At 46.5% G+C, this 21,124-nt stretch overlaps 8 protein-coding genes across 8 annotated transcripts; 5 read left to right on the top strand and 3 right to left on the bottom strand.

Moving 5' to 3' along the window:
• The first annotated feature begins 248 nt into the window (after positions 1–248).
• On the top strand, positions 249–9,359 carry LOC122621691. The gene is made up of 15 exons (XM_043799641.1): positions 249–518; positions 856–1,055; positions 1,740–1,967; positions 2,025–2,997; positions 3,078–3,468; positions 3,526–3,745; positions 3,803–4,034; positions 4,103–4,605; positions 4,754–4,869; positions 4,926–5,052; positions 5,109–5,336; positions 7,933–8,076; positions 8,147–8,326; positions 8,399–8,997; positions 9,059–9,359. The coding sequence occupies exons 1-15, from the start codon at positions 488–490 to the stop codon at positions 9,297–9,299; spliced, it is 4,413 nt and encodes a 1,470-aa protein (XP_043655576.1). The 5' UTR covers positions 249–487; the 3' UTR covers positions 9,300–9,359.
• On the bottom strand, positions 5,338–7,225 carry LOC122621694 (arginine kinase). Its single transcript, XM_043799649.1, has 3 exons — positions 6,977–7,225; positions 6,663–6,913; positions 5,338–6,594 (listed from the first exon to the last, which is right to left on the bottom strand). The coding sequence occupies exons 1-3, from the start codon at positions 6,983–6,985 to the stop codon at positions 5,481–5,483; spliced, it is 1,374 nt and encodes a 457-aa protein (XP_043655584.1). The 5' UTR covers positions 6,986–7,225; the 3' UTR covers positions 5,338–5,480.
• A 120-nt stretch (positions 9,360–9,479) lies between the features above and the next one.
• Positions 9,480–16,422, bottom strand: LOC122619588 (probable ATP-dependent RNA helicase spindle-E). Its single transcript, XM_043796608.1, has 11 exons — positions 16,150–16,422; positions 15,850–16,092; positions 13,402–14,132; positions 12,640–13,292; positions 12,393–12,538; positions 11,745–12,334; positions 11,546–11,693; positions 10,352–11,482; positions 10,168–10,289; positions 9,894–10,106; positions 9,480–9,835 (listed from the first exon to the last, which is right to left on the bottom strand). Exons 1-11 carry the CDS (start codon positions 16,342–16,344, stop codon positions 9,703–9,705), a joined length of 4,305 nt encoding a protein of 1,434 aa, XP_043652543.1. The 5' UTR covers positions 16,345–16,422; the 3' UTR covers positions 9,480–9,702.
• Positions 14,361–15,586, top strand: LOC122619589. The gene has a single exon (XM_043796609.1). It carries the CDS (start codon positions 14,433–14,435, stop codon positions 15,519–15,521), a length of 1,089 nt encoding a protein of 362 aa, XP_043652544.1. The 5' UTR covers positions 14,361–14,432; the 3' UTR covers positions 15,522–15,586.
• A 241-nt stretch (positions 16,423–16,663) lies between the features above and the next one.
• On the top strand, positions 16,664–17,764 carry LOC122619278 (NADH dehydrogenase (ubiquinone) 23 kDa subunit). Its single transcript, XM_043796104.1, has 3 exons — positions 16,664–16,822; positions 17,006–17,457; positions 17,523–17,764. The coding sequence occupies exons 1-3, from the start codon at positions 16,783–16,785 to the stop codon at positions 17,682–17,684; spliced, it is 654 nt and encodes a 217-aa protein (XP_043652039.1). The 5' UTR covers positions 16,664–16,782; the 3' UTR covers positions 17,685–17,764.
• Positions 17,765–18,120: 356 nt separating this feature from the next.
• On the bottom strand, positions 18,121–19,218 carry LOC122619279 (actin-related protein 2/3 complex subunit 3). Its single transcript, XM_043796105.1, has 3 exons — positions 19,060–19,218; positions 18,746–18,919; positions 18,121–18,638 (listed from the first exon to the last, which is right to left on the bottom strand). The coding sequence occupies exons 1-3, from the start codon at positions 19,063–19,065 to the stop codon at positions 18,285–18,287; spliced, it is 534 nt and encodes a 177-aa protein (XP_043652040.1). The 5' UTR covers positions 19,066–19,218; the 3' UTR covers positions 18,121–18,284.
• Positions 19,219–19,420: 202 nt separating this feature from the next.
• Positions 19,421–20,417, top strand: LOC122619281. Its single transcript, XM_043796107.1, has 2 exons — positions 19,421–19,795; positions 19,988–20,417. The coding sequence occupies exons 1-2, from the start codon at positions 19,475–19,477 to the stop codon at positions 20,396–20,398; spliced, it is 732 nt and encodes a 243-aa protein (XP_043652042.1). The 5' UTR covers positions 19,421–19,474; the 3' UTR covers positions 20,399–20,417.
• A 26-nt stretch (positions 20,418–20,443) lies between these two features.
• Positions 20,444–21,089, top strand: LOC122619280. The gene is made up of 2 exons (XM_043796106.1): positions 20,444–20,586; positions 20,637–21,089. The coding sequence occupies exons 1-2, from the start codon at positions 20,533–20,535 to the stop codon at positions 21,072–21,074; spliced, it is 492 nt and encodes a 163-aa protein (XP_043652041.1). The 5' UTR covers positions 20,444–20,532; the 3' UTR covers positions 21,075–21,089.
• The last annotated feature ends 35 nt before the right edge of the window (positions 21,090–21,124 follow it).

The following is a 21,124-nucleotide window of genomic DNA, read 5'->3' on the forward strand; positions in this document are numbered from 1 at the left end:
TGTTAAAGAATCTTCGGTTAGAAAATCCTTTAAACAGATGTGTCAAATTTGAGAATCTGTTTTCTGGTCCGTGAAACATTGTTCAAGTGGACGCGGCAAAATCTATTTATAGGACATTTCAAAAGAGTAGTCCCCAGAGATTGTAAGAGAAGCAAGCCAAGCTGCTGTTCGCAGCAGTGATTCTTATCAACGAAACCTCCAGCAAGGCCAACCATCCGGCTGTTATGCCCGCACAGTTTGAGCTTGGATCGCGAACAGAGCAGACGTGTCGAGCTGTGGAATTAGTCCGGGAACTAGACGCGTTGGCGATAAAGGAGGAAAAGCGTCGGCTACTAAAATCTGATAGTTTACTGTCGCGTTGATATATATTAAATATAATATATATATATTGACTGTTACTACATTGAGAAATCCGTGCGCAAAGTGAAAAGCGTCGGGGAATCTGTGGAAAAGCGAGTGCCACGACCTCGGAAGGAAGTAGCTGGCCATGAGGCTACTCAAGTGCTCCGTGTTTGTGTGTACGTGAGATCAACCTAGTTGATAATCCCAACTGTATCAGAAACTAATAAAAGAATATGACGTAATTACTCATTGACGAGGCGCGCATCAAAAAGAAACCTAGGAGCAACATTCATTAAAGCGTTTTGCGATCATTCAAATATGTATATATATATTATATATACACATGCACATTTAGTATATATAAGAAATTCAATTGATAATTGAAGAGTTTATTGCCCATCCGCGAGAATGCGACACAGAGATGGAGGGCGACGACGAAGACGAAGACGAGCGGATGGGAAGAGCATCCATCGAATTGAAGTTCAATTTCCCATTTATCTATCTATCCGGCAGATCTGTTCCTGATCTTCGACGCCGGCCATGCCTTCAGCATCATTGGTCTCAACAAACAGATGCTCTACGAGTACGAGGGCAATGTCCTGGTGGGTGCGAAGCCCCAGGACGAGGGCCACCAATCGCCACCCACCACCGGATGGATTGTGCGGGGCAAGCTGACGCTCCAGCGACAAAGCGAGCTGGTCTTGGCTGCGGCGGTGAGTTGTCTAGGATCAGTTCCAGTTTCAGAAATGCTTAGGAAATGTTTCAGCCGATCTCCGGCAATCGGTTCTTAATTATATTTTTGTTTATACAAATCGATCGTCTTTATGTACTATACTTTTTGTATGTAACATACAAGAATATGTATATCAATTGGAAATCAGTGAAATATTAAATCAATTTATTGATTTCATTATCAATTTATACGATCCAATCGGCGCATTCTACAGCCCCCATCTCCCGTTCCCCATCTCCAGTGACTTCTTTTCAGTCTCCGCAGACGAAGAAGAATTCGCAGATGAATTAAAGACAATTTAACCTTTCACAGAGCGGGAGCGACTCTGGAAAAGATCGGAGCCGAGTCGCCACAATAAACTGAACTCGGCTGTGAACTTCTTTCTGCTCTTTCATTGAGCCCACAGCCCCACAGATAATGCCATTCCCCTTCTCCTCCCTTTTGTTAATCAGCTCTGATTGTTTTGACTGAGAGCGACTTTCTAGGAGTAGCCTTCGCTTATCAGGGATCGGGAATCTGGGGACCTGCTTGCCAGATAAATGGCGGCGCGTCTTATCAGCCGGTTCAGTTGGGCTCGACCCTGGTCAATCGAAGATTACAGCATTATTGCAGGGCTTTCCCGGCTAATCGTCTGCTCTGCTCTGCTCTGTTCTCTGCCCGACAGCTGGTCATAGACGATGTAACGCTGAACAACTCTGGCGAGAAGTTCCTGCAGAACAAGGAGATGTACCCGCCCTACAAGCCCTTCAAGATCGCCCTCACCGAGGAAGGCGCCATCTCACATGTGGTCTTCAAGGAGGGCGACCCCATTTGGAGCATGAACTTCAAGCGGGCCATCGCATCGGTACTGCAGTTCAAGATGAAGTCCAGTGGGGCCTTCGTCGTGGATGAGGTAAGTTATTACTCCGCGGATTGGTATTCGTATTAATCCGTTTACTGTTACTCATAGCTGGGCATTCACGGCACCTGCCGCACGGAGTACTTTGTGTCCAACAGAACAAACTACATCTCCATCCGCAAAACGCCGGAGGTTAAGACCTGCAAGCCGTATTCGGAGGCGGTTCACACTACCCGCAGCAACGTGCCTCCCAATACGTGCGAATTCGATCACCAGAAGAGCGTGATCATTGGCAATGAGGCCATCTACGGGATGTCCCCCCACAACGAGACGGGCTACTACCTGAGTATGGCCCATGCCAAGGGCACAACCCTGATCCACACGTTCGAGTCCACGGGCGAAGCACAATTCATAAACTCGGAGTTGCTCCTTAACTTCCTTAACGAGACGCCTATAGACAATGCCATTGATATTGAAACCTCCATGGCGGCGGAGCCCTCTAACCTGGAACTGCAGAGACTGGATCCCAACGATCCCACTGGAGGACGAAGCCCGCAGCAGCAGGAGACCCTGATTGCCCAGGCGGGTACACTCCTTGACAGTCTGGCCGAAGCCCTCGAGACTACGGAATTCAAGTTCTCTGAACCCTACGACTCAACTCTTTCCGACGTGATCAAGCTGCTCAGCGAGATGGACTTTGATTCACTTACCAAGCTCTATCGGGAGGTGGACATTGGCACCTCCTATCGCCAGGAGACCATTCGCAACATCTTTCATGAAATCATTCCCCGCATTGGAACTAAAGCCTCCGTTTTCCTGACCCACCACCTCGTGCTAAACAAGTTGACTAAGCCGCAAATCGCTGTGCAATTGCTCATACCCATGCCATTCCACATCTTTGAGCTCTCGGCGGAGTTGGTGCAAAAGTGCGAGGACTTCCTCAATATCGGACCCGACCGTCCGGATGTGCGGCAGGCCGCTATCCTTAGCTTTGCCACCCTCATCCACAATGTCTATGTGGCCAAGGGCATCGATAAGGATAAGTTCGAGGAGTACGTCCAGAAGTACTTTAATGCCTATCTCAGTAAGTGTTCTTCATAACGATGATAGATTGAACATTTTCTGTGATTTGATTTTGATTTGATTTCGCGTTTGATTTTCCAGGCGATCGCGACTTCGACCAGAAGATGTTGTATCTGCAGGGTTTGAACAACTTGCAACTGGGGAACGTGGCCAACTATCTGGAGCCCATTGTCCAGGACCCCAACGAGAACGAGGACCTGAAGTTCCAGGCCGCCTGGACGACCCTGGCACTGGCGGATCGGCGAGCGGAGCGCATATACGAGGTCTACTGGCCGATCTTTGAGTCCAGAAATGCCAGCCTAGAACTTCGTGTGGCAGCGGTTACCCTGCTATTGATTTCCAACCCCACGGCCGCCCGGCTCATCAGCATCCACCGCATCATTCAGAGCGAGACGGACCCTCACATGATCAACTACTACCGGACGACGGTGACGAGCATCTCGGAGACAACGTATCCCTGCTACCAGCACCTGTAAGTCATCAGCCCGACTTACCACCATCCGCAGATGTCAAATATCCTTTTTTTCAGACGCCGTCTGCTGTCCTACATGCATCGCCACCTGCCCCAGAAGCCAGAGTCACGCTACTGGGTCACCGGTAACTACATCTTTGACTATCGCGACTCCAAGTTCGGCATCGGAGCAATGCTTCAGGCCTTCCTTGTTGGCGATCCAAAGTCGGACATGCCAGTGGTGGCTTTCTTCAAATTCGACACCGAAGCCTTAGGCAAATTCACAGGTCAACTGGCGGTAAGTACATCTTCTAAGGTTTTCGAGAATCTAATAAATAATTTCACCCTATTCCAGCTATACATCAAGGCTCGTGGCTTGCCAGATACCATCCTGAACAAGATGCAATCGCAAAATGGCAGCGATCCGTTCACCTTTAAGAGCATCAAGGCGCTACTGGCCATGCTGCAGGCTCCGATCATCAACTCGAAGGACCTGCATTTGGAGTTCATCATGCAAATGGAGGGTAAGACGGTGCTGTCGTACTATCTCAACCAGCGGATGTTCCGGCAGCTGACCTACGACAACAGTGAGTATATTAACCTCCTGACCATCAACCATCAACCATCAAGTGCGGATCATACCCGTCTCTCGCAGTTCTGGAACGAATGCAGCAAATCATCCGGACGGACAGTCACATCAACATGCAGACGGTTCGATGGCCCTTCATGAATCGCTACACGGTGCCCACGGTGCTGGGTACCTCCTCCGACGTCCTGCTGCAGACGACCGTTCTCACCTCGCTGCGTGGCAACATCACCGAGCAGCGCAACTCTCCAGTTACCAAGCACACACTCGAGATCGATGCTCGGTACTCCTCTTACGCCTCGGTGCGCAGTCGCAGCTACAATCCGTTCCTGAACCTCGACCACGAGATCAACCGGGAGCAGGGCTTCCTCATCTACATCCCCTTCAGCAGCGAACTGCATCTCAACGAGAGTGGCAGTAAGTGCAGGCGCTACTCCTTCTCCCGGCCCCAGAACTTGACCAGCGGCCTGTCCTTCAAATCGCGGGCGGTGACCAAGACCAGGGGTTTGATCACCAAGACTGCGGCGGCGCCCTTCGAGGAGATCATGGTCCCCGAGGGTCGGAACGATGTGGTAAGTGTTTTGATGAGGATAATAACTAACGGAAAAATTCAATTTAAAAGCTCTAAAAAGCGGAAATGTTATGTCGATGAGAAAATGTATTACTTTAAACATATCCAAATGAGTAAAATGAAGAATAATAATAAAGTCTAGCTCCTAGGTTCAACTATTTAGCTACCCAATGCCGGATTTGGGCGTCCGACTGAGCATGACCACCAATCTCAACGAGCTAATCAAGTACAGGGGCATGCTGCTGAAGTCCGAATTCACAGAAAAGTAATTTTCCTATTTTAAAAACCCCCTTCCTCTCAAGCTAATCATTGCAATTCCAGTGGGTTCTCCGGCAACATGGTGGTCACCGCTTTGATGTATATATTCGGCTTCACCCAGCTTAGTTCCATTCACCTGGGACATGATCGCAACTTTACGATGCTTATGTACAACGAAAAGACCACCAGAGTGAGAAATAAAATTCCATTTAATATTTTAAGCTTATACCCTTCATTCTTGTGCAGATCGAGGGTAACTTTTGTGCCGAAGACGTGTTGAAGACGTCGGACCTGAAAGGCAAGCAGATTGGTCTTACACTGGAGCACACGGACCACATGGACGAAAATCGTGCTGCGGATGCCCTCCACAGGTGGAACATTAGCCTGGACGTGCAGGCATCGACCAAGTCCAATTGGTTTAAGCTGACCGGCCAAGTTCAACGAAATTCGAAGGACGACGAGGACGACTGGAAGGTGAGTGATTGTCAGTGACTAGGGGACAAATTTATTTAACCAAAGATACGTTCCTCCTGTTTCTCTACCGTATGTCTGTGTTCGTGAGTACTGTGTAGTGATATTGATTGCTTCACAAGGTGTTCTAATGTTCGCCGTTTGTTTCTAACCCTCCTGTCCGGCAATTTCAAGCTCCTCCTCCGCGTTGATCAGGGCCACAACGCCATCCTGCACAGTTTTGACCAGTTCGAACTCGGTGAAACCAAGTTTCCTCTTATTTGATATGTCCATCACGCCATCTTCCACGGTGGCTAGCTCGCCGCCATCCGGGCCCCGTACCTGCAGCTGCAGTTCCTCGGCCATGGCGATTAGACGGTCGGGATCCTTGCTGAGCAGCGGCAAACGGATATGCACCGAGGCCCGGAGGGTGGTGCCCAAATTGGTGGGACAGGCCGCAAGGTTTCCGTAACGCGGATGTCGCGCAAAGGCCAGCGTCTTCTCCAGCTCGGTTAAACCGTTGACAAGGCGATTGTAGACATCGCCCAAGTCACCGCACTGTGCCATGGACATAATGTGCACGTGGTCCTGACGATTCACCCAGATTACGAAGGTCTCGGCGGGATTGTGGTAGACACCACGACCAGTTGGCCAGAAACGATAGCAGCCGGCTGTGGTCAGCTTCTCATCCCCTCGCTGAAATAATATATGTCTCTTGACCATCTCAGCCTGAGTCTCAGCATCGATGTCCGCCATCGTCAGATAGGAGCCAATCAGCTCGCCATCCATTGTCTCCGTTGCCGAACGCACCTTCTCCTCCACCTCTATGAACTGTTTCTCGGTCAGTTTGGGGAAGAAGGGCAGGCCCTCGATATTTCGTGCCAATCTGATGCGTGCAGACAGAATGTATTTGCGCTCCGGATCCAAGTTCTCGATCTCGTCCACATTGCCAAAGTCTGGGTCCTTTTGCAGCACATCGTTCTCGTTGTCCATCTGGCCATGATAGTCCTTGATGATCGGATCAAAGAGCTTGTTGAACACATCGTAGCTGTCTGCATCTGCCGCGAAAATGCCCACGGGCGAGTCGTGGTGCTCGAATCCAGACACGGCGCAATCGTATAGGTAGGCATCCACAGGCGCAGGGGTGGTGACCAGCATGTACTCCTCCAGCAATTCCGGAGTCAGGTATTTGCGCAGCAGCGAACTCACGTTCTCCTCATCATCAATGAGCGATTTGTAGCCCTCAGTGGTGAGCTCCTGGTACTCTTCCGGTGACTTTTTGCTGTTGAGTATTATTAAAATGCGAATCAAGATTGAATCTATTGACAAGCCGCGGTCTTAAGAACTTACATCTGTCCGCGTAGCCGTTCCAGCTCCTGCTCCAGTTTCGAGATGTGGGTCTTGGCCTCCTCGAGGTCGTTCTTCATTACATCGTACTGGGCATCGTCCGGGCAGCTCTCGCACATAAACTTGCGAACAAAGCGAATGGCATCTTCCGGCTTATTCTGCTCCTCGTACAGCTTAATCAAAGCTTTGCTTAGCGCATCGATTACACCGGCACGTTCCAAATACTTTCGATATTGGACACGTTTTGATTCGATCTGAAGAAGGAGCGGACGATCCCTTAGAAATTAATTGCACATTAAACTTCTTATATCACCTACCGAAGTCATTTTGCAGTTTGTCCGAGCGAGAATCAAGTAAACATAAATTTATAAAAGCAACGCAAATGAATGCTCCCGATGGCAGTATCGAAAAAAAACGAGAGCACTTGGTCTTTTTTCAGATTTTTAGCGCGTTCTTACAAAACAAAAGAAAATGTAATTTTTTCCCAAAAAATTTACGGCAGGAGAAATTCGTCCGAACAGTAGCGTAACTGGATGCCTTCTACTGAGCTCCCTCAGAGTCGTATTGATCAAACGGGGCGACTTACGCCGCCAGGCCTGCTTCCCTCTAGTCCGGTTGCCAGACTCGGCTCTCGGCTCTGGGCTCTCGGTCTCGATTCCGGGACGCACACAACCCACGAATGTGGGCCAACAATTGCGGCGACTGCTTGGTTGAGTGGTTGGAAGGATGTGTGGTGGGGGTGTGTGTGTGTGTGTGTGTAATAAAGTGGCACGCAGGCACAGACGGAAGGGGCCTGTACTACAGTCAGTCAGGATGTGTGTGTGTGTGCTAATCGTTGCTGCAGTTGTTGTGGCTCTGTTGTCTGCTGTTTCGTCATGGTAATGTCGCCCATGCCACGCGCCCGGAGCCCCAGCGAACAGCTGAACCCACATTTTCTTGTCTCTACGCTTGGGGCCAGCAGTGTAACTACATAATGCCAAGAGGGTGTTACGCCCGCCACCCAATAAGAGCACTTGACTCGTGTCGAGCTTAGCTGACTGATGACCTACTGGCTTCTTAAGTGCGGAACCGCCGTGGTTAGCAAATTAGAAGCAGCCATTACCCATAGTATGGTATTCCAAATGTCATAATTATCTATAATCAATTTGTAACATGCCGAGTTAGAAGTAACTTAGTTGACAGATTTTGACCTATCAAAGCAGTATTCAAATAAACCGAGGGTATCGCACTTACCGATACAGTATATTGTCACTCATTTGCATATTTTCCTCAGGCCTGCACCAAGTTGACCTATGAACCGCTGGTGTTTACCAAGCGACCCCACACTCTGAATGGCGATGTGGTGTTCGGCCTGGCCACGGAGGAGAGCGAGTGCCCGGAGAAGGGTTCCACGGTGCAGTTTGCAGCTAGAGCTGGTGTAAGTGTACACCCACGAGGCCACGAAGTGGATTCTCCTTTAACTTCCATCTTCCTTTCCATCTCTGCAGCCCTCGGAGCATGCCCGTGCCTTCCTGCGCTCCGACAAGATCTCGCTGACGGACACGGACTTCTGTCCCAAGGAGGTGCTCAAGTTCTCGCCCATCCCCACTTCCAAGTATTGCAAGCGCAGCAACTTTGAGAACTTCACCTCGATCACACAATACGACATGGACCTGAAGTTTAATAATGTAAGTAGTTAAGATATATAATTGTAGTACTTAAATTAATTACAATTTCCTACTCACCTTTATTTTTTTAAGATGCCCGCCTGGTTTGAGCTGTGGTCGAATAGACTAGACCACTTGGTGTCCGCCTTATCCGCCGACAAGGTGGACAGCCTGCATATGAGCCAGGAGATAAATATTTCCATGCAAGCTCCTCAGGACCAGTTCAGGTTGGCAGTAGAAGTCAACGGAGTAAAGTGGCGCTTCCATCAGATCCCCTTCTTCTACAAACTGGACTCAAAGTTCGACGCTTCCCACGAGCTCACCTTCGACTCAGGTCTTAAGCGCTCCTGCTCTGTTATCAATGGCATGGTCAATACCTTCGATGATTACTTAATCAATCTCAGAGAGATTGCGGTGCGTCCCGATTGCCTCACTCTGCTGGTGGCCGACTGTTCGCCATTGCCCCAGATTGCTGTGTTTGTTACGCCTTCGCCTGCTCAAGGGCTGTCCAACAACTATGGATTGCGAATCCATATCGGGCAAAACTACTTCAATTTCCGCGCCCGCACAGACAACAGCAGCCTGCCGTCGGACGAACCGGTGCTCATATATCTCAACCAGGATCAAACACCGCACAACGTGCGCAAAAAGCCCTATCAATGGCCAATGGAGACTAGTGACTACGACTTCCGGTAAGAATGCTTCCCAGCTGTCACATGAACCCGAATAGTATTAATATGATGACCCTTTCAGCGTGGAACTGAACGAGCAAAATATTTTAATTGTGGAGTGCACGCAGCTGTCCTCCACCATCCAGTTCGACCTGTACAACATCCTGAACTTTGAGATATACGGCGTTTATAAGCACCAGATGTGTGGGCTGTGCAGCAAGCCCCTAAACCGCATGCAGAATTATACGATCTGCGAGCTGGAGGCAAGCACTCCAACTCCCGTGCCGCTGCAGAATTCCTCCGATGTAGTTGTAGTTGCATAAATATAATGTGTGAGATTAATCTAAAATAAAAAAGGAGCCCAGAAAAGGGAGAACATGCAAGTCCCGGGGCTTTGATTTTTATAAACAGCAGAGCAGTTTTGTGGATTTTTACTGAATAGAAGTCTTTTTATTTAATGATAGCTATAACGATATAGTAAAAACAAAAATTATATTTTCCCTCTCTGTACATAAAAGTACTGATCTTAAAGAAGTGTAATCAGAAATTTTGTTAACCAATTTGGTTAACTTTAAATTGAAACGAAAACCATTTTTCGACTTCATGAATTCGTGATCTTCAGGTATGTAGATTAGTGTAATCTTGAGCCTTTCAAATGTTGTTCTTAACCAAAAAAAAGCCTTATTCAAAAACTTCAAAACGTCAATTCAAACGATGTATGCATTCTTATTGATTGCAAAAGTCGATTTGCTTTTCGCGATCACGATGCAATATGGTCAGGAGATGCAAACGGAGCTGGGGAACCGATTCCAACAACTGATTGCACAGTTTGCAAGTCATATTGGGTAAAGTGCCTTCGCTAAAATTATACGTTAAATTATATAAAGCTGTATATTCTAGTAAATAATAAGTCTTACAAGTTGCGCCATTTGTGCAGCATGCTGCAGTTCTCTCTCAGACTGATCAAGCGACCCATGTCGTCCTCTTTGAGTTCAGTAAGTGAGTGCATCGGGAATATTGCCCTCTTGCCAAAAGGCTCATTCGGCATTGGAAGTTCGGGATTGGTTTCCCATACAAAATCCGAATTGCTCATATTTTTCCCAATATAACTACGATCCTTGAAAAGGAGCCTTCAAAGGGTATTTTAGTGAAATCATTTAAATAACAAGACTATAAGCGTAGCAATCTTACCTTTTTATCAGGCTGCGCAGCTGAGTGTAAATAGAAACACGTTCATTTACACTAACAGCTGGATAATTTTCTTCCTTAAAGTTGAAGAAGACACTATCTATATAGTAGCGAATTTGATTAATCTAAAATAGACATAAAAAATTTAAAAATGTTTTGCATATATATTAGTAGTCTGCGTGCTTACCAGACGCACATCATCTTCGAGAATGTTGACATCTAAATTAATCAACACATCATGCTCTGCGTAGTAGGGCTCGCTTGTTACCGGATCACAACCCAAACCTGCCAGAATAGACACATATGATGTGCCCTCTTCATTGCATTTAAGTTGCATAGTGGGACAAAATAGCATAACCATTAGTGCACCATATCCCTGCACATTGGGCATCAATGTGGTTGCACGGGCTGTCAGTGTCTGTCCATTTGGACTTTCCACGGTTGCGTGGGCCACAATTAAATGATCGTGGTGATCTTGAGGATCAGCGTCCAGCAGAACTGAATTAACGGAAGCGGTATCTATATTCACCCTTTTAATTGAGCCCACACGAATAATTGACTGCATGGAACATTCCAAGGGACTGTAGGGTCCTTTCAACCTTACAATGGTGTCGCACATGTCTTGCGGAGGCGGGGTTAGGTCGAAATCTTGCGGCAGCTGGCAGGATCGCAGGTACTCTTCATTGATTTGTTGGCGCTCCGCCGCGCTCAAGTACCGGCCAGATTCTTGACTACGCAGCCGGAAATCATGATCCTTTCTAGACATATAATCTTCGTCAGACCGACGACACAGCTTTTGCGCTACAAGCTTATCATTGATTGTGCCATTTTCCATGTGAATGAGAACGGCTGCTACATTATTGAACAGCGAATACACCTCGATATCAATGCGACCACATTTGGCCACAAACTGGAGCAGATCATTAGCCGCGGTGGACCACCTATAATTTCCGTGTACCATGGGCTGAACAAGTGCCAGCCTGCACTCAAACACACGTGGCGGAAGGTCGCCGTACTGTTGAATTAGCTCTTTCGACATAAAACGCAGTTGCTGCATGGGCAGCAACGCGCAGTCTCCATAGTCGATGAAGCGAACATAGAACATTGGTTGGCGATTGCTCTGATTCTCAGGTCGAATTACTGTAGCGCGCTGGAAATTACTATCGCGTTTGGCCAGCACCATCATGCCCTTTGTTATGTCACACGCGTCAACTACGTAATTTCCGAGTTGCTGTGGGGCATTGAAGATCTCAGACATATTTCGAATGCACTCTGCAAGGGATAGGGGTTGAAAATAGAACTTGCCACAGTTGATGATCTGTAGGTTAGGAAAATATAAAAACTCAGAGTTCTTCCAGATTTGAAATATGCAGCATCTTACGCAAGTAATCAGCCCTGTAATAGTTTTGCTGAAGACAGATGGCAGGGAAAGAAGCTCGACGTTCAAAGGCTTTGTGGGTGGAATCCATCGACCCTCAATCACATCTCCAATCCCTCGCTCCTGTACGTAGTTCATAAATTGCATCGGTCTGAAATAATAAAATATAAGCTGGGTAATATTAAAAACGTAGATAACTCACCTCATTATACGTATTATACGTTGCATACCATCAAGCCGCATCCTAACTGCCTTGTAAACTTCACTTTGGACTCTGCCCGGCACACTAACAAGCTTAGATGAATCTGCAAGGCAATCATCTTGCTTGAATGTGACAAAGACCTTTTCAGAACCCGGTTGAAAGGTAACGTCCATGTTCTCCGGCGGAATCCTCACATTTTGAAAAAAGTCCTTAATGCGCCTAGTGTACAGCTCGCCCATATGGGAAGGCCCAAAGTTGGTAAAATAAACGGTGCGACAGGGATCGTGCCCCGATATCGTGTGGTATATATGGCGGTCTTGTTCATCCCATAACTCCTTAGAACGCGTAAAGTAGTTTGGGTAGAACGCACCGGCGATGATAACTTTGAGAATAATCGATTTCTCACGATCGTCCATCATCTGGCTAGGATTAACTGGAAATGGAATCAGACCAAGATTGGTGCATCGCCCACGCAGCTCCTGCACCAGCAAGTGCATCTCCTTAAGTGACCGCAAAGAGACATGGAAACGTTTAGCCCAGCGGATGGCAGATTCCTGCTCGTAACCAATTTCCACCATGTTCAAATATGTCTGCCGGAGTAACACGTTATATTGTACTAAGATATTAGCAATTCATCGCAGAACTTACGAGATACACGCGCCAAATGGCCACCAAGTCGGAGCCAGATCCATCGGCGAAAATATAGTGCATCCAAAATGAATCAAATGTCGCCCTTGTACTTCTACCACTACTACCTTCGTGCACATACAAGCCACGCATCGATAAGCCAGCAGCTACAAAATGTTTTAAATAATATAATTGCAAGGTAAATTATAATCCCGGGAACGCAGTATTTAGTTTATAATGTTCCGATGTTCTATTATTACCCACTCACCCATGATTATAGCTTCTTCGAGTAGGTTAAACACATAACCCAATATGATGAGGCGGGACAAACGTGGGTCCAACGGCAGCCGGGACATGATGGTGCCCCAGTAGGTAACATCGCCATCCATCGCGTCGTAGACGCCGTCTACTGTAAGGAACAGAGCGCCCACCTCTTTCAGAAGCAATATGGTATTCTGGATGTCCGACAAGTTTGGCGGAGACAGAGCCAATGCCAAAATTTCAACCGGTGACCCCATTTCCAGCTCTTTGGCCCTGAGCACCGAGTTTTGCAAGGGCAGGCGCAACATTTCTGGTATTCCAAACTCGGACATTTCCCTCTGGTAAAAGGATTTATTAACCATACGGTAAACGCGTCCACTTCGAAGGCGTCCAACACGACCGGCGCGCTGACGACAATTGGCCTTGGAGGCCCAGGTTAGGCGAAGCGAAGAGAAGCTGGTAGCCGTATCGGTTACCAGCACTTTGGTAAGGCAAAAGTCAATAACGTATGAGACATCTGGCACTGTGATGGAGCTTTCAGCGATATTTGTGGTCAGGATGATCTTGCGAAAACCTGGAGGCGGGGGATGGAAGACATCCCGTTGATTCTCAGGTGTCATTAACGAGAAGCAACGAACAATAAAAACCTTAATGTCACGGCTGAAATTAAGCAATAAAGTTTGCAACAAGTGATGGAAATGAAAATAGTACAACTGTGGCTACTTTAAATTAGTTAAGGGGAGCAATTCTCACGGATAACTATGCTTACTTGTTTTCCAGCAAAAAAGTTATGTTTTCTGCCATTGTGTCGATTTCGTATATGCCGGGCAAAAAGATGAGCACAGCTCCATACCCCAGAGCGTCGTCGTAGCTCATCCGCGAGTGGGTTACACCCTTCCGTTCCATGTTGTCAATAACCATTATGATCTTTACCGCCGCCCTGTAGCCGAGTTTGTTTATTTGTGGAACGAGCTGGTCGTCCGCTTCTTCCTCCCAATTTATGCTGCCCATCTGGTCACGGTAGAACTTCTCGATCGAGTGCTTACGTCCATGACTGGCGGTGATCACCGGTGGAATTGAGTTCGTGGTGGTAAAGTAATCGGACAGTTCCCTGGCATCGATGGTGGCCGACATCAGGATAATCTTCACATGCCGCGAGTTGGTAGCCAGCAAGCGACGCACCACGATCAGTAGAAAATCCATGTCCTGGTCTCTTTCATGCACCTCGTCCAGCACAATGTGCGTGTAGTGGGTCAGCGTTTTGTTTCCTATTAAGTTGTTCAGCAGCACCCCGGTGGTGCAGTACAACAGACGGGTGTCCTCCAGAGACTTCGGGCGGTGCAGGCCTACCTGGTAGCTACACACTGTGTCCTGCTGCCACTCGCGCTCCTGGCACACTCTATTAGCTATGGAGATGGCAGCTATGCGGCGGGGTTGTGTCACCACAATGTTGCAGTATTTGCCGCTTTTATAACCCTCGTCCAAAATGTACTGGGGCACCTGTAGGAAAAACGTATTGAATTTCGTATACTAATACATCAAAATATCAATACTTGAAAAGCAGCATTTTATTTATTCTTTAATGAGAGTAAATTGTCTGAAAGTTTTTTATCTTAACATTTTGAAGATTTTAATTTTGCGCCTATTTTTGAAAGTTGCCAATTGATTATGAACACTACATATTTATCGATAGTTTCCTGGTAGTGCTGTAAAACATTATAACCGGCTAATGCTATTGTTTACATTTTAAAGAGCCTGGGATGTAAGATGCACCGATATTTCGCCTAAACAAGATCCAAAATGGAGTTGAATGTTTTTGACGACTGCTGGGAGCTGGTGCAACGTTTCCAGCGATTGGTCAACGATGGAGAAACCTGCGAATTCGAGGTGTTCTGCCGGTGCTGGCGAGAAATGCAACTGCAGCACCTCTTCACTGCCCAGACGAACCACACTGAGGTGATAGCCACCACTCTGGCGGCCCTGCATGTGGCCAAGCGGCTGTCGTGCTCCCGACGTACCACCGGGGACGTTTTCTCGGCCTCTCGCGCGCAAAGGATTGGAGGATTCTATCTGCTCTACGTGATCTACTACAAGCAGCCCACCCACACCTTTGTTAAGATCGAGGTCTCACCCCGCACTTGGCAGGAACTAACAGACTTCGCTCTCGATCTGCGCAAGAATAGTCCGGAGCGGAAGGACACCCAACAAATTGCCTACATGTTGTGGCGCCTGGTCCAAGAGCAGGCCTTCCGCTTCACAGCGCTCGACTATTGCCAGGGGTTGGACAATATGGTGGACTACGACCGTGTGGAGATCATAGCGGGGGCCAGGGAACAGAGACAGAGTGCCTTAGTGCAGAAGCAACAGCGACAGAATAACGTCAGTCTCTCATATGAACTGGAGGGTCTGCGAGCACTGGACCAGGCAAGTCAGCCATTGTGTGATCTGGAATCAGCATACAATGCCCAAAAGAAGCAGTTGGCGGCTGATCATGAGCACGCTCTACCGCCCACTCAAATATTTGGCCATCTGCGAGACGTCTTTGCCGATATCCAAATAGTTCTGGGTGCTAAAAAGAATACGCCAGAGGAGGAATGCCCCACAACATCTACCAGCAATCAGTTGGAAGTGCGACAAAGGGTGCGGAACAAGGCCATGTACGGCGTTGAGGAAGGGGAGCCGCCACACCAGGCGGAGGAACTAGAAGTGGAGCTGGAAGTCAACGAGTCTTATCAACGGAGGATGTCCTCAGCCACCGTATTCCAGAAGAATTTGCCAGATGAGCTGCAGCAAGAGTATGAGATTTTTGACTTCAGTGACGACGAGGAAAAGGAAGTGGGGGAAATCGAGGTCACAGATGAAGAATTGAGAGAACTATTGGGTACTTGAGTTAGTTTTTAAAACTGTTACATAAATAAATAACTCCATATTTTACGACTTTACATAATATTGTGGCGCTTTGTAATCATGATAATGGATAAAGTATTGCTAAATTCAACTAATATGGATTTGCCTTTTAAAAGTCAAAGCGATAAGGTTCAATTATAATTCGTTAGCATGGAGTGCAGAATTACAATTTTGCTAAAAAAAAAAAAAAAAAAAAAAAAAAAAAAAAAAAAAAAGCATAGATTTCATTTATAGGTTAAGTTTTGCTATGCAGCTCGCGTTTGAACTTCAAGAAATGGCCAAAAACCCTTGATAACGTGGCAACGCTCACCTGCGTGGTCTTGCCACATCCTGTTTCGCCCTTGAGAATGACCACCGGATGGGCATTGATGGCCGCCAATATTTCCTCGCGCTTGGCGTAGATGGGCAAATTCTTGTCGCGGTTCAGATTGAATCTGTACTTCTTGTAGTACTCGTCATCCCGCCGAATTTCTGTTTCTTCCCCCTCATCATCGGTGTCCAAATCGTCCAGCGTGTGATTGCGCTTGTTTTGGGGACGATCGTCGCGCAGCGTCTGGATCAAATTACTAATAAACAAAACGAAGCGCTGACGCAGACTTTTAGTTCTCACCCTGTTGAGGAGACACTTTTCCTTGGCTACGATTTCAGTGACATATTCGGTGCCGATCACTTCGCGTTTGGGCACTTTGGAGTCGATGGTTTCCGTGGCCATTATGCTCGGATCGCTGCTGATGTAGCCTTGCGGGGCAACCTCGCGCTTAAATTCCTTCGAGAAATCGAAGAAATCCATCACATCTTGATCCATTTTTCGGCTTTTCTCTGTAAATCAATGAAACCAAAATTGCGCAAAACCGCGTAGCGTTTTTTTTTGAAACGGTAAATTGTAGTGGTGGGGCTTTTGACATCAAAGGTGGGAATTGAAAAACTTGATTTGTATCGATAGTGCAATAATCGGCGTTGTAAGCTTTTTATAAACGGTATTCTTAATATAAGAACATATGTATTGCCTTTTTTTGAATTATCTTTTCGGATAACAATATTCATTTGAATATTTATTTTTTTCTTTTTTCATCCATATTTGTTTTTCGGATTATAATTTAATGAAAATATTTAACTACGATATTTACAATATTTAGATATCGAATTTAAGTGGATAATCGAAATTATCCCAGCTCTAATTTGTTCGGGCAAATTCAATAGCAAAACAACTTTTTGGGAATTTTAGTTTAATTTGGTCGCAAACATGTCGCTAACTATGCGAATCTTCACCGCATCGCGCAACGGTAGGTGGAGACACAACCCCTCACATCCTTCGTTTTCCGGAAAATCTAAAATTTCCGTGAAAGTCGCGCCGAGTGAGGTTATGTAAGCTTATGTCATACCAAAACAATAGACTAAATTCGCTTATTTGAGGATTACTTTCCGATTTAAGAATGTAACCTAATGGTAAAATGTGCTCCCTACAGGACAGCGCATGTTTGGCAGCCATGGAGCCCGTCTGCTGGCCGCCCAGCGAGCAGAACCCAAAGATATCGTTGAGGTTCCCAAGGGCTATGTGTATGTAAACAACAAGGAGCTGAGTATGGAATTTGCCGACATCACGGATCGTGCAGCCTCCACCATGTTCTTCGGCGAACTCTTTCGCGGATTTGCCGTCACCCTGGCGCACATCTTCAAGGAACCGGCCACCATCAACTACCCCTTTGAGAAGGGACCATTGAGCCCGCGATTCCGCGGCGAACATGCCCTTCGTCGTTATCCCAGTGGAGAGGAGCGCTGCATCGCTTGCAAGCTTTGCGAGGCTATTTGTCCCGCCCAGGCAATCACTATCGAAGCGGAAGAGCGCGCGGATGGCAGCAGACGCACCACACGCTACGATATCGACATGACTAAGTGCATCTACTGCGGATTCTGTCAGGTGAGGAGGAGCACACTGGTGCCACTGTTTACTGAAAACTAATAGCATTTCCCTTCCCCCTTCAGGAAGCTTGTCCCGTGGACGCCATCGTCGAGGGACCCAACTTCGAGTTCTCCACGGAGACGCACGAGGAGCTGCTGTACAACAAGGAGAAGCTTCTTTGCAACGGCGACAAGTGGGAGTCCGAGATTGCCTCGAACTTGCAGGCCGACCATCTCTATCGTTAAAGTTTCTTGTACCCCTAGAATTCCTTGTTTAAAACGATTTTCCAATTAAAGATCGTTGCTGTGGCTTCGTCTTAAGCGATTGTGTGGTTGTACAAAGATTGAAGGGTTTAGATAAATGATTTATTCAACGGCTCGACCGGCCAGATGTGGGAATATTATACTTGTAAACATAAATACCTATATTATTTATATTCAAAAAGTTCCTCCTTGTATTCGACTGACGACAAAGTTTATTTCATAAACAGGCTAATAGAAAGCGAATACAATAAATAATACATAGTTAACATTTCACTACACCGATCTTGATTACACAAATTATAGACAATAATTTCCTCATGCTGGCCAGTTGTTTTGAAAGCTGCTTACAGTTTTTTTTTCCAATTTAACTTGGGATTTGTAAAAACAATTTACACAAATTATTTAAAACAGAAAGGTCTACAAATTTAAATAATTTATTTTATAGTGGTTAAAGAAATTAATTAATAGTTATATTCTGGCAGTGACACTAAAAAATGGACCACGCTGCGAGTGAATCCTAATTTTAAAGTATGTTCACCGGTCGTGGAAGCAAAACAAGATCTAGATATTGTGCCGAGCTGATTATTGTCCGGGCCCAGCCAGACTCTTCTCCATGAACTTCTTTTTGGCGAAGCAGGTCCACCACTTGTTGGGCTTGCCATCCTCGGTGTTGAAGACCTTCTCCAACACCCGGTTGCCGGTTTCGTGGCGCAGCTGCAGAAGGTACTGGCGCATTAGATCTGCATCCTGGGCCGTTTGCGGCTTGGCATAGACGGCGTTCAATGGAAAGCCTGCATCGCCAGGAATGTCGAACTTGGAGATGGCCAGGCTGTACATGTCCTGCTGTCCTTGGGCCTTGCTCGTGGAACGATTAAGCTTCTTGAGGCACTCTGTTATATAGAGCGTCACATAGATGAGCACGCGATCCACGTCGGACTGAAAGAGATAACCCAGAGTCTTTGAGTTTAAGTTGCACATTTGTAAGGATTCACTATAACCAGCACGTGACCCGGTTAGTCCTGAATCCCGGCTTGCGGGCTCACCTTGATTTCGTACGTCCGAAAGAACACATTGGCTTTGAAGAAGTACAGTGACTCATCGATGATGTCGCTCTCAATATTCGCACTGGGCGCTGGTCCGCGCACCTGGGTCCTCAGCGGCAGGATGGCCATGTTGCCCACCTGCTGGCGCACTTCCTTGATCTGCGAGTGGTAGGCCTGAAAACATTGTTAAGTTACAAAATTGTCTTTTCCCAAAAATTGCTGCCTGGCAGGAGGTCACGATGGCAGGTGAAAGAAATAGGTAATATCTCAACGCCTTGAATTCATCTGCCGTCTACTTGGAAGTATCCACTCACCGGCATGTTAAATTGGATAATATAAAAGATTTAAATCAACGTTTCCAACGCTTATTTAATTTTTCGTTGTTAAATAAAAACAATTGTAGGCGTCCACTGTTTACAGATTTTCCAGCCCTGGCTTATCGACCATCCCGATAGGTCGAGACCTACTTAAGTAGTTTTTAGCCCAGATGGTCACACTTTCCATTAAAAGGGCTCAATTTTTAAAATTGAGGACAAATATTAAAATGTTTTATTTGGTAATTAATATTTATAAATAATGGTTACGTATTTTAAAATTTTGAAAGCTTTATCGGCTTTATCTGTCATAATCAAGGCATCGAATGTTAAACAAAACAAGTTTAAGTAAAAAGTTTAAAATTTTCAATGTGTGAGCCATCCACAAAGGAATTCGATTTTGACTTCGCTCTTTATGGATCGGAGTAAAAATTTCCTGCAGAACGTGGCCAATTTTGCTGACCAGCTGAATCCTAATCAATTGGAAAGGTCCACAATGGCTTACAAGCGTCTATGTCTGGAACTGGAGTCCATGAGCAATGCGGTGACTCCTGCCGTTACTCCTCCGACTTCACCTCCTCAGGCTGCTGCCGTTCCCACAAAAGGACTCCGGGCAAGTGCTTCAGAGTTCGTGCCCCAAGTGCCTCAGACCAGTGACCGGATTTCCATTGAATTGGACAATGAGCAGGATGAGGACTCGGATGACGATGGCTACGATGAGGAGCGTAACAGAGCCGTAAGTGTGGTACTAAATATGTATATATATTTTCCAAAAACTGCACCTTTAATCTATCACATTTAAATAGTATTATTATTTGCATTCAACATAGTTTATTTAGCAGGAAAAGAGTGTGATCTTATTCCTAATATAAAGCCCATCTATATTAGAAAATATTCTATTACCTGATAATAAATCTACTTCCCCTAGCCAAAGCCCGCAATCTACGGCCTCCGGTTTTATAACCATCACTATGAGGCCGTTGACGTGAGCGATAATCACTTGGAAGCGGAAAAAAAGCGAAAGTTTGGTTATAGGGCTCCCAAGTTTCGGCCGAACCAACCGACTGGTCGGTCTCTAAAGTCGGAAATGAGCTCCACTCCCACTGCAAAGCCTCCACCGGAATTGGCAAACGGACAGCCGCATTTCAAAGGACCCTACATGCCACTTCTGCAGCACAGAATCGCCAACGCAGAGGACTACGGGCTCATCCAGGGTTCAGACGAGCGGAACAGCCTGCTCCTGGAGGATATGGTGAAACAACTGGCCCGCCTGGACAACTGTCCCTTCAATCTGAGCGCCCTTTTCCCTGAAAAAGGTGAACACAAACCAGCACCCTAGATAGCTCTGAATATTCTATAAAATGTATGAGTTTCCTATTAAAAGGAGGCTTTGACTAAATATTCGATTTATCATTGCTATTCAGATTTATCATTTGTGGCATACGGTCGCTAGTGTTTTTTGCAGGAAAAAAAATGGTAAAAAAAAATAAAAACAAATCTGTAGACCACCAAAAGAAGGCGAAAGCTGTAAGTTTCTAAGACTTGCCCAAGCTTGTAAGCCATAATTATCTTTACAGACTCCAGATAAAATCAAGACGGGAACTCCGGGCACTACGGATCCGAAGGATATCGAAACAAGACCATCTGAAAACAAGGAAAGTCCTCCTAAGATGGCCGTGGAGAAGGCTAAAACGCACCTGGACCAGATGCTGGCTCTTTCCACTATGCCACTGCGTTTGGATCACCAAATCCGGTGCATCAAGGCTCTTCAACAGGAGCTCTTTAAGCTTCACCTGAAGCAGGTGCTGCTCCTCGACGGCTGCGCCGATTTCCTCCAGGAACTGAATGCCGTGCAGCCGACTGATGCCTGCGAGGAAAAAATGGTGTTGGAAACATTTCGTGAGGTCAAGTCGAAGCTATCAGACGTATTTGAGCGCTACCTTCCCGCTCAGCTGGATATGCTGAAACAAGAATCGAAGATATTGCAAATGTCCAGCGAAATGATTTCAAAATAATTTTATTATTTTCATTTATATCAAAAAATATAATGAAATAATATCTGAAT

This window comes from Drosophila teissieri, chromosome 3R, assembly GCF_016746235.2.
Source record: "Drosophila teissieri strain GT53w chromosome 3R, Prin_Dtei_1.1, whole genome shotgun sequence".
NCBI classification, from domain to species: domain Eukaryota; kingdom Metazoa; phylum Arthropoda; class Insecta; order Diptera; family Drosophilidae; genus Drosophila; species Drosophila teissieri.

Excerpts from the sequence above, each read along its gene's own strand:
- LOC122621691 (XM_043799641.1), top strand. The coding sequence starts at position 488 with ATGAGGCTACTCAAGTGCTCCGTGTTTGTGT. Across the intron at positions 519-855 it reads CAAGTGCTCCGTGTTTGTGT|ATCTGTTCCTGATCTTCGAC; the intron begins GTACGTGAGATC and ends TCTATCCGGCAG. Across the intron at positions 5,337-7,932 it reads ACGACGAGGACGACTGGAAG|GCCTGCACCAAGTTGACCTA; the intron begins GTGAGTGATTGT and ends TATTTTCCTCAG.
- LOC122621694 (XM_043799649.1), bottom strand. Across the intron at positions 6,595-6,662 it reads GAACGGCTACGCGGACAGAT|CAAAAAGTCACCGGAAGAGT; the intron begins GTAAGTTCTTAA and ends AATACTCAACAG.
- LOC122619589 (XM_043796609.1), top strand. The coding sequence starts at position 14,433 with ATGGAGTTGAATGTTTTTGACGACTGCTGGGAGCTGGTGCAACGTTTC.
- LOC122619588 (XM_043796608.1), bottom strand. The coding sequence starts at position 16,344 with ATGGATCAAGATGTGATGGATTTCTTCGATTTCTCGAAGGAATTTAAG. Across the intron at positions 11,694-11,744 it reads CGTATAATACGTATAATGAG|ACCGATGCAATTTATGAACT; the intron begins GTGAGTTATCTA and ends TTATTATTTCAG. Across the intron at positions 11,483-11,545 it reads TTACAGGGCTGATTACTTGC|ATCATCAACTGTGGCAAGTT; the intron begins GTAAGATGCTGC and ends CCTAACCTACAG.
- LOC122619278 (XM_043796104.1), top strand. The coding sequence starts at position 16,783 with ATGTCGCTAACTATGCGAATCTTCACCGCATCGCGCAACG. Across the intron at positions 16,823-17,005 it reads CTTCACCGCATCGCGCAACG|GACAGCGCATGTTTGGCAGC; the intron begins GTAGGTGGAGAC and ends TGCTCCCTACAG. Across the intron at positions 17,458-17,522 it reads TCTACTGCGGATTCTGTCAG|GAAGCTTGTCCCGTGGACGC; the intron begins GTGAGGAGGAGC and ends TTCCCCCTTCAG.
- LOC122619279 (XM_043796105.1), bottom strand. Across the intron at positions 18,639-18,745 it reads TTCGGACGTACGAAATCAAG|TCCGACGTGGATCGCGTGCT; the intron begins GTGAGCCCGCAA and ends TATCTCTTTCAG.
- LOC122619281 (XM_043796107.1), top strand. The coding sequence starts at position 19,475 with ATGGATCGGAGTAAAAATTTCCTGCAGAACGTGGCCAATTTTGCTGAC. Across the intron at positions 19,796-19,987 it reads ATGAGGAGCGTAACAGAGCC|CCAAAGCCCGCAATCTACGG; the intron begins GTAAGTGTGGTA and ends TACTTCCCCTAG.
- LOC122619280 (XM_043796106.1), top strand. The coding sequence starts at position 20,533 with ATGGTAAAAAAAAATAAAAACAAATCTGTAGACCACCAAAAGAAGGCG. Across the intron at positions 20,587-20,636 it reads ACCAAAAGAAGGCGAAAGCT|ACTCCAGATAAAATCAAGAC; the intron begins GTAAGTTTCTAA and ends TTATCTTTACAG.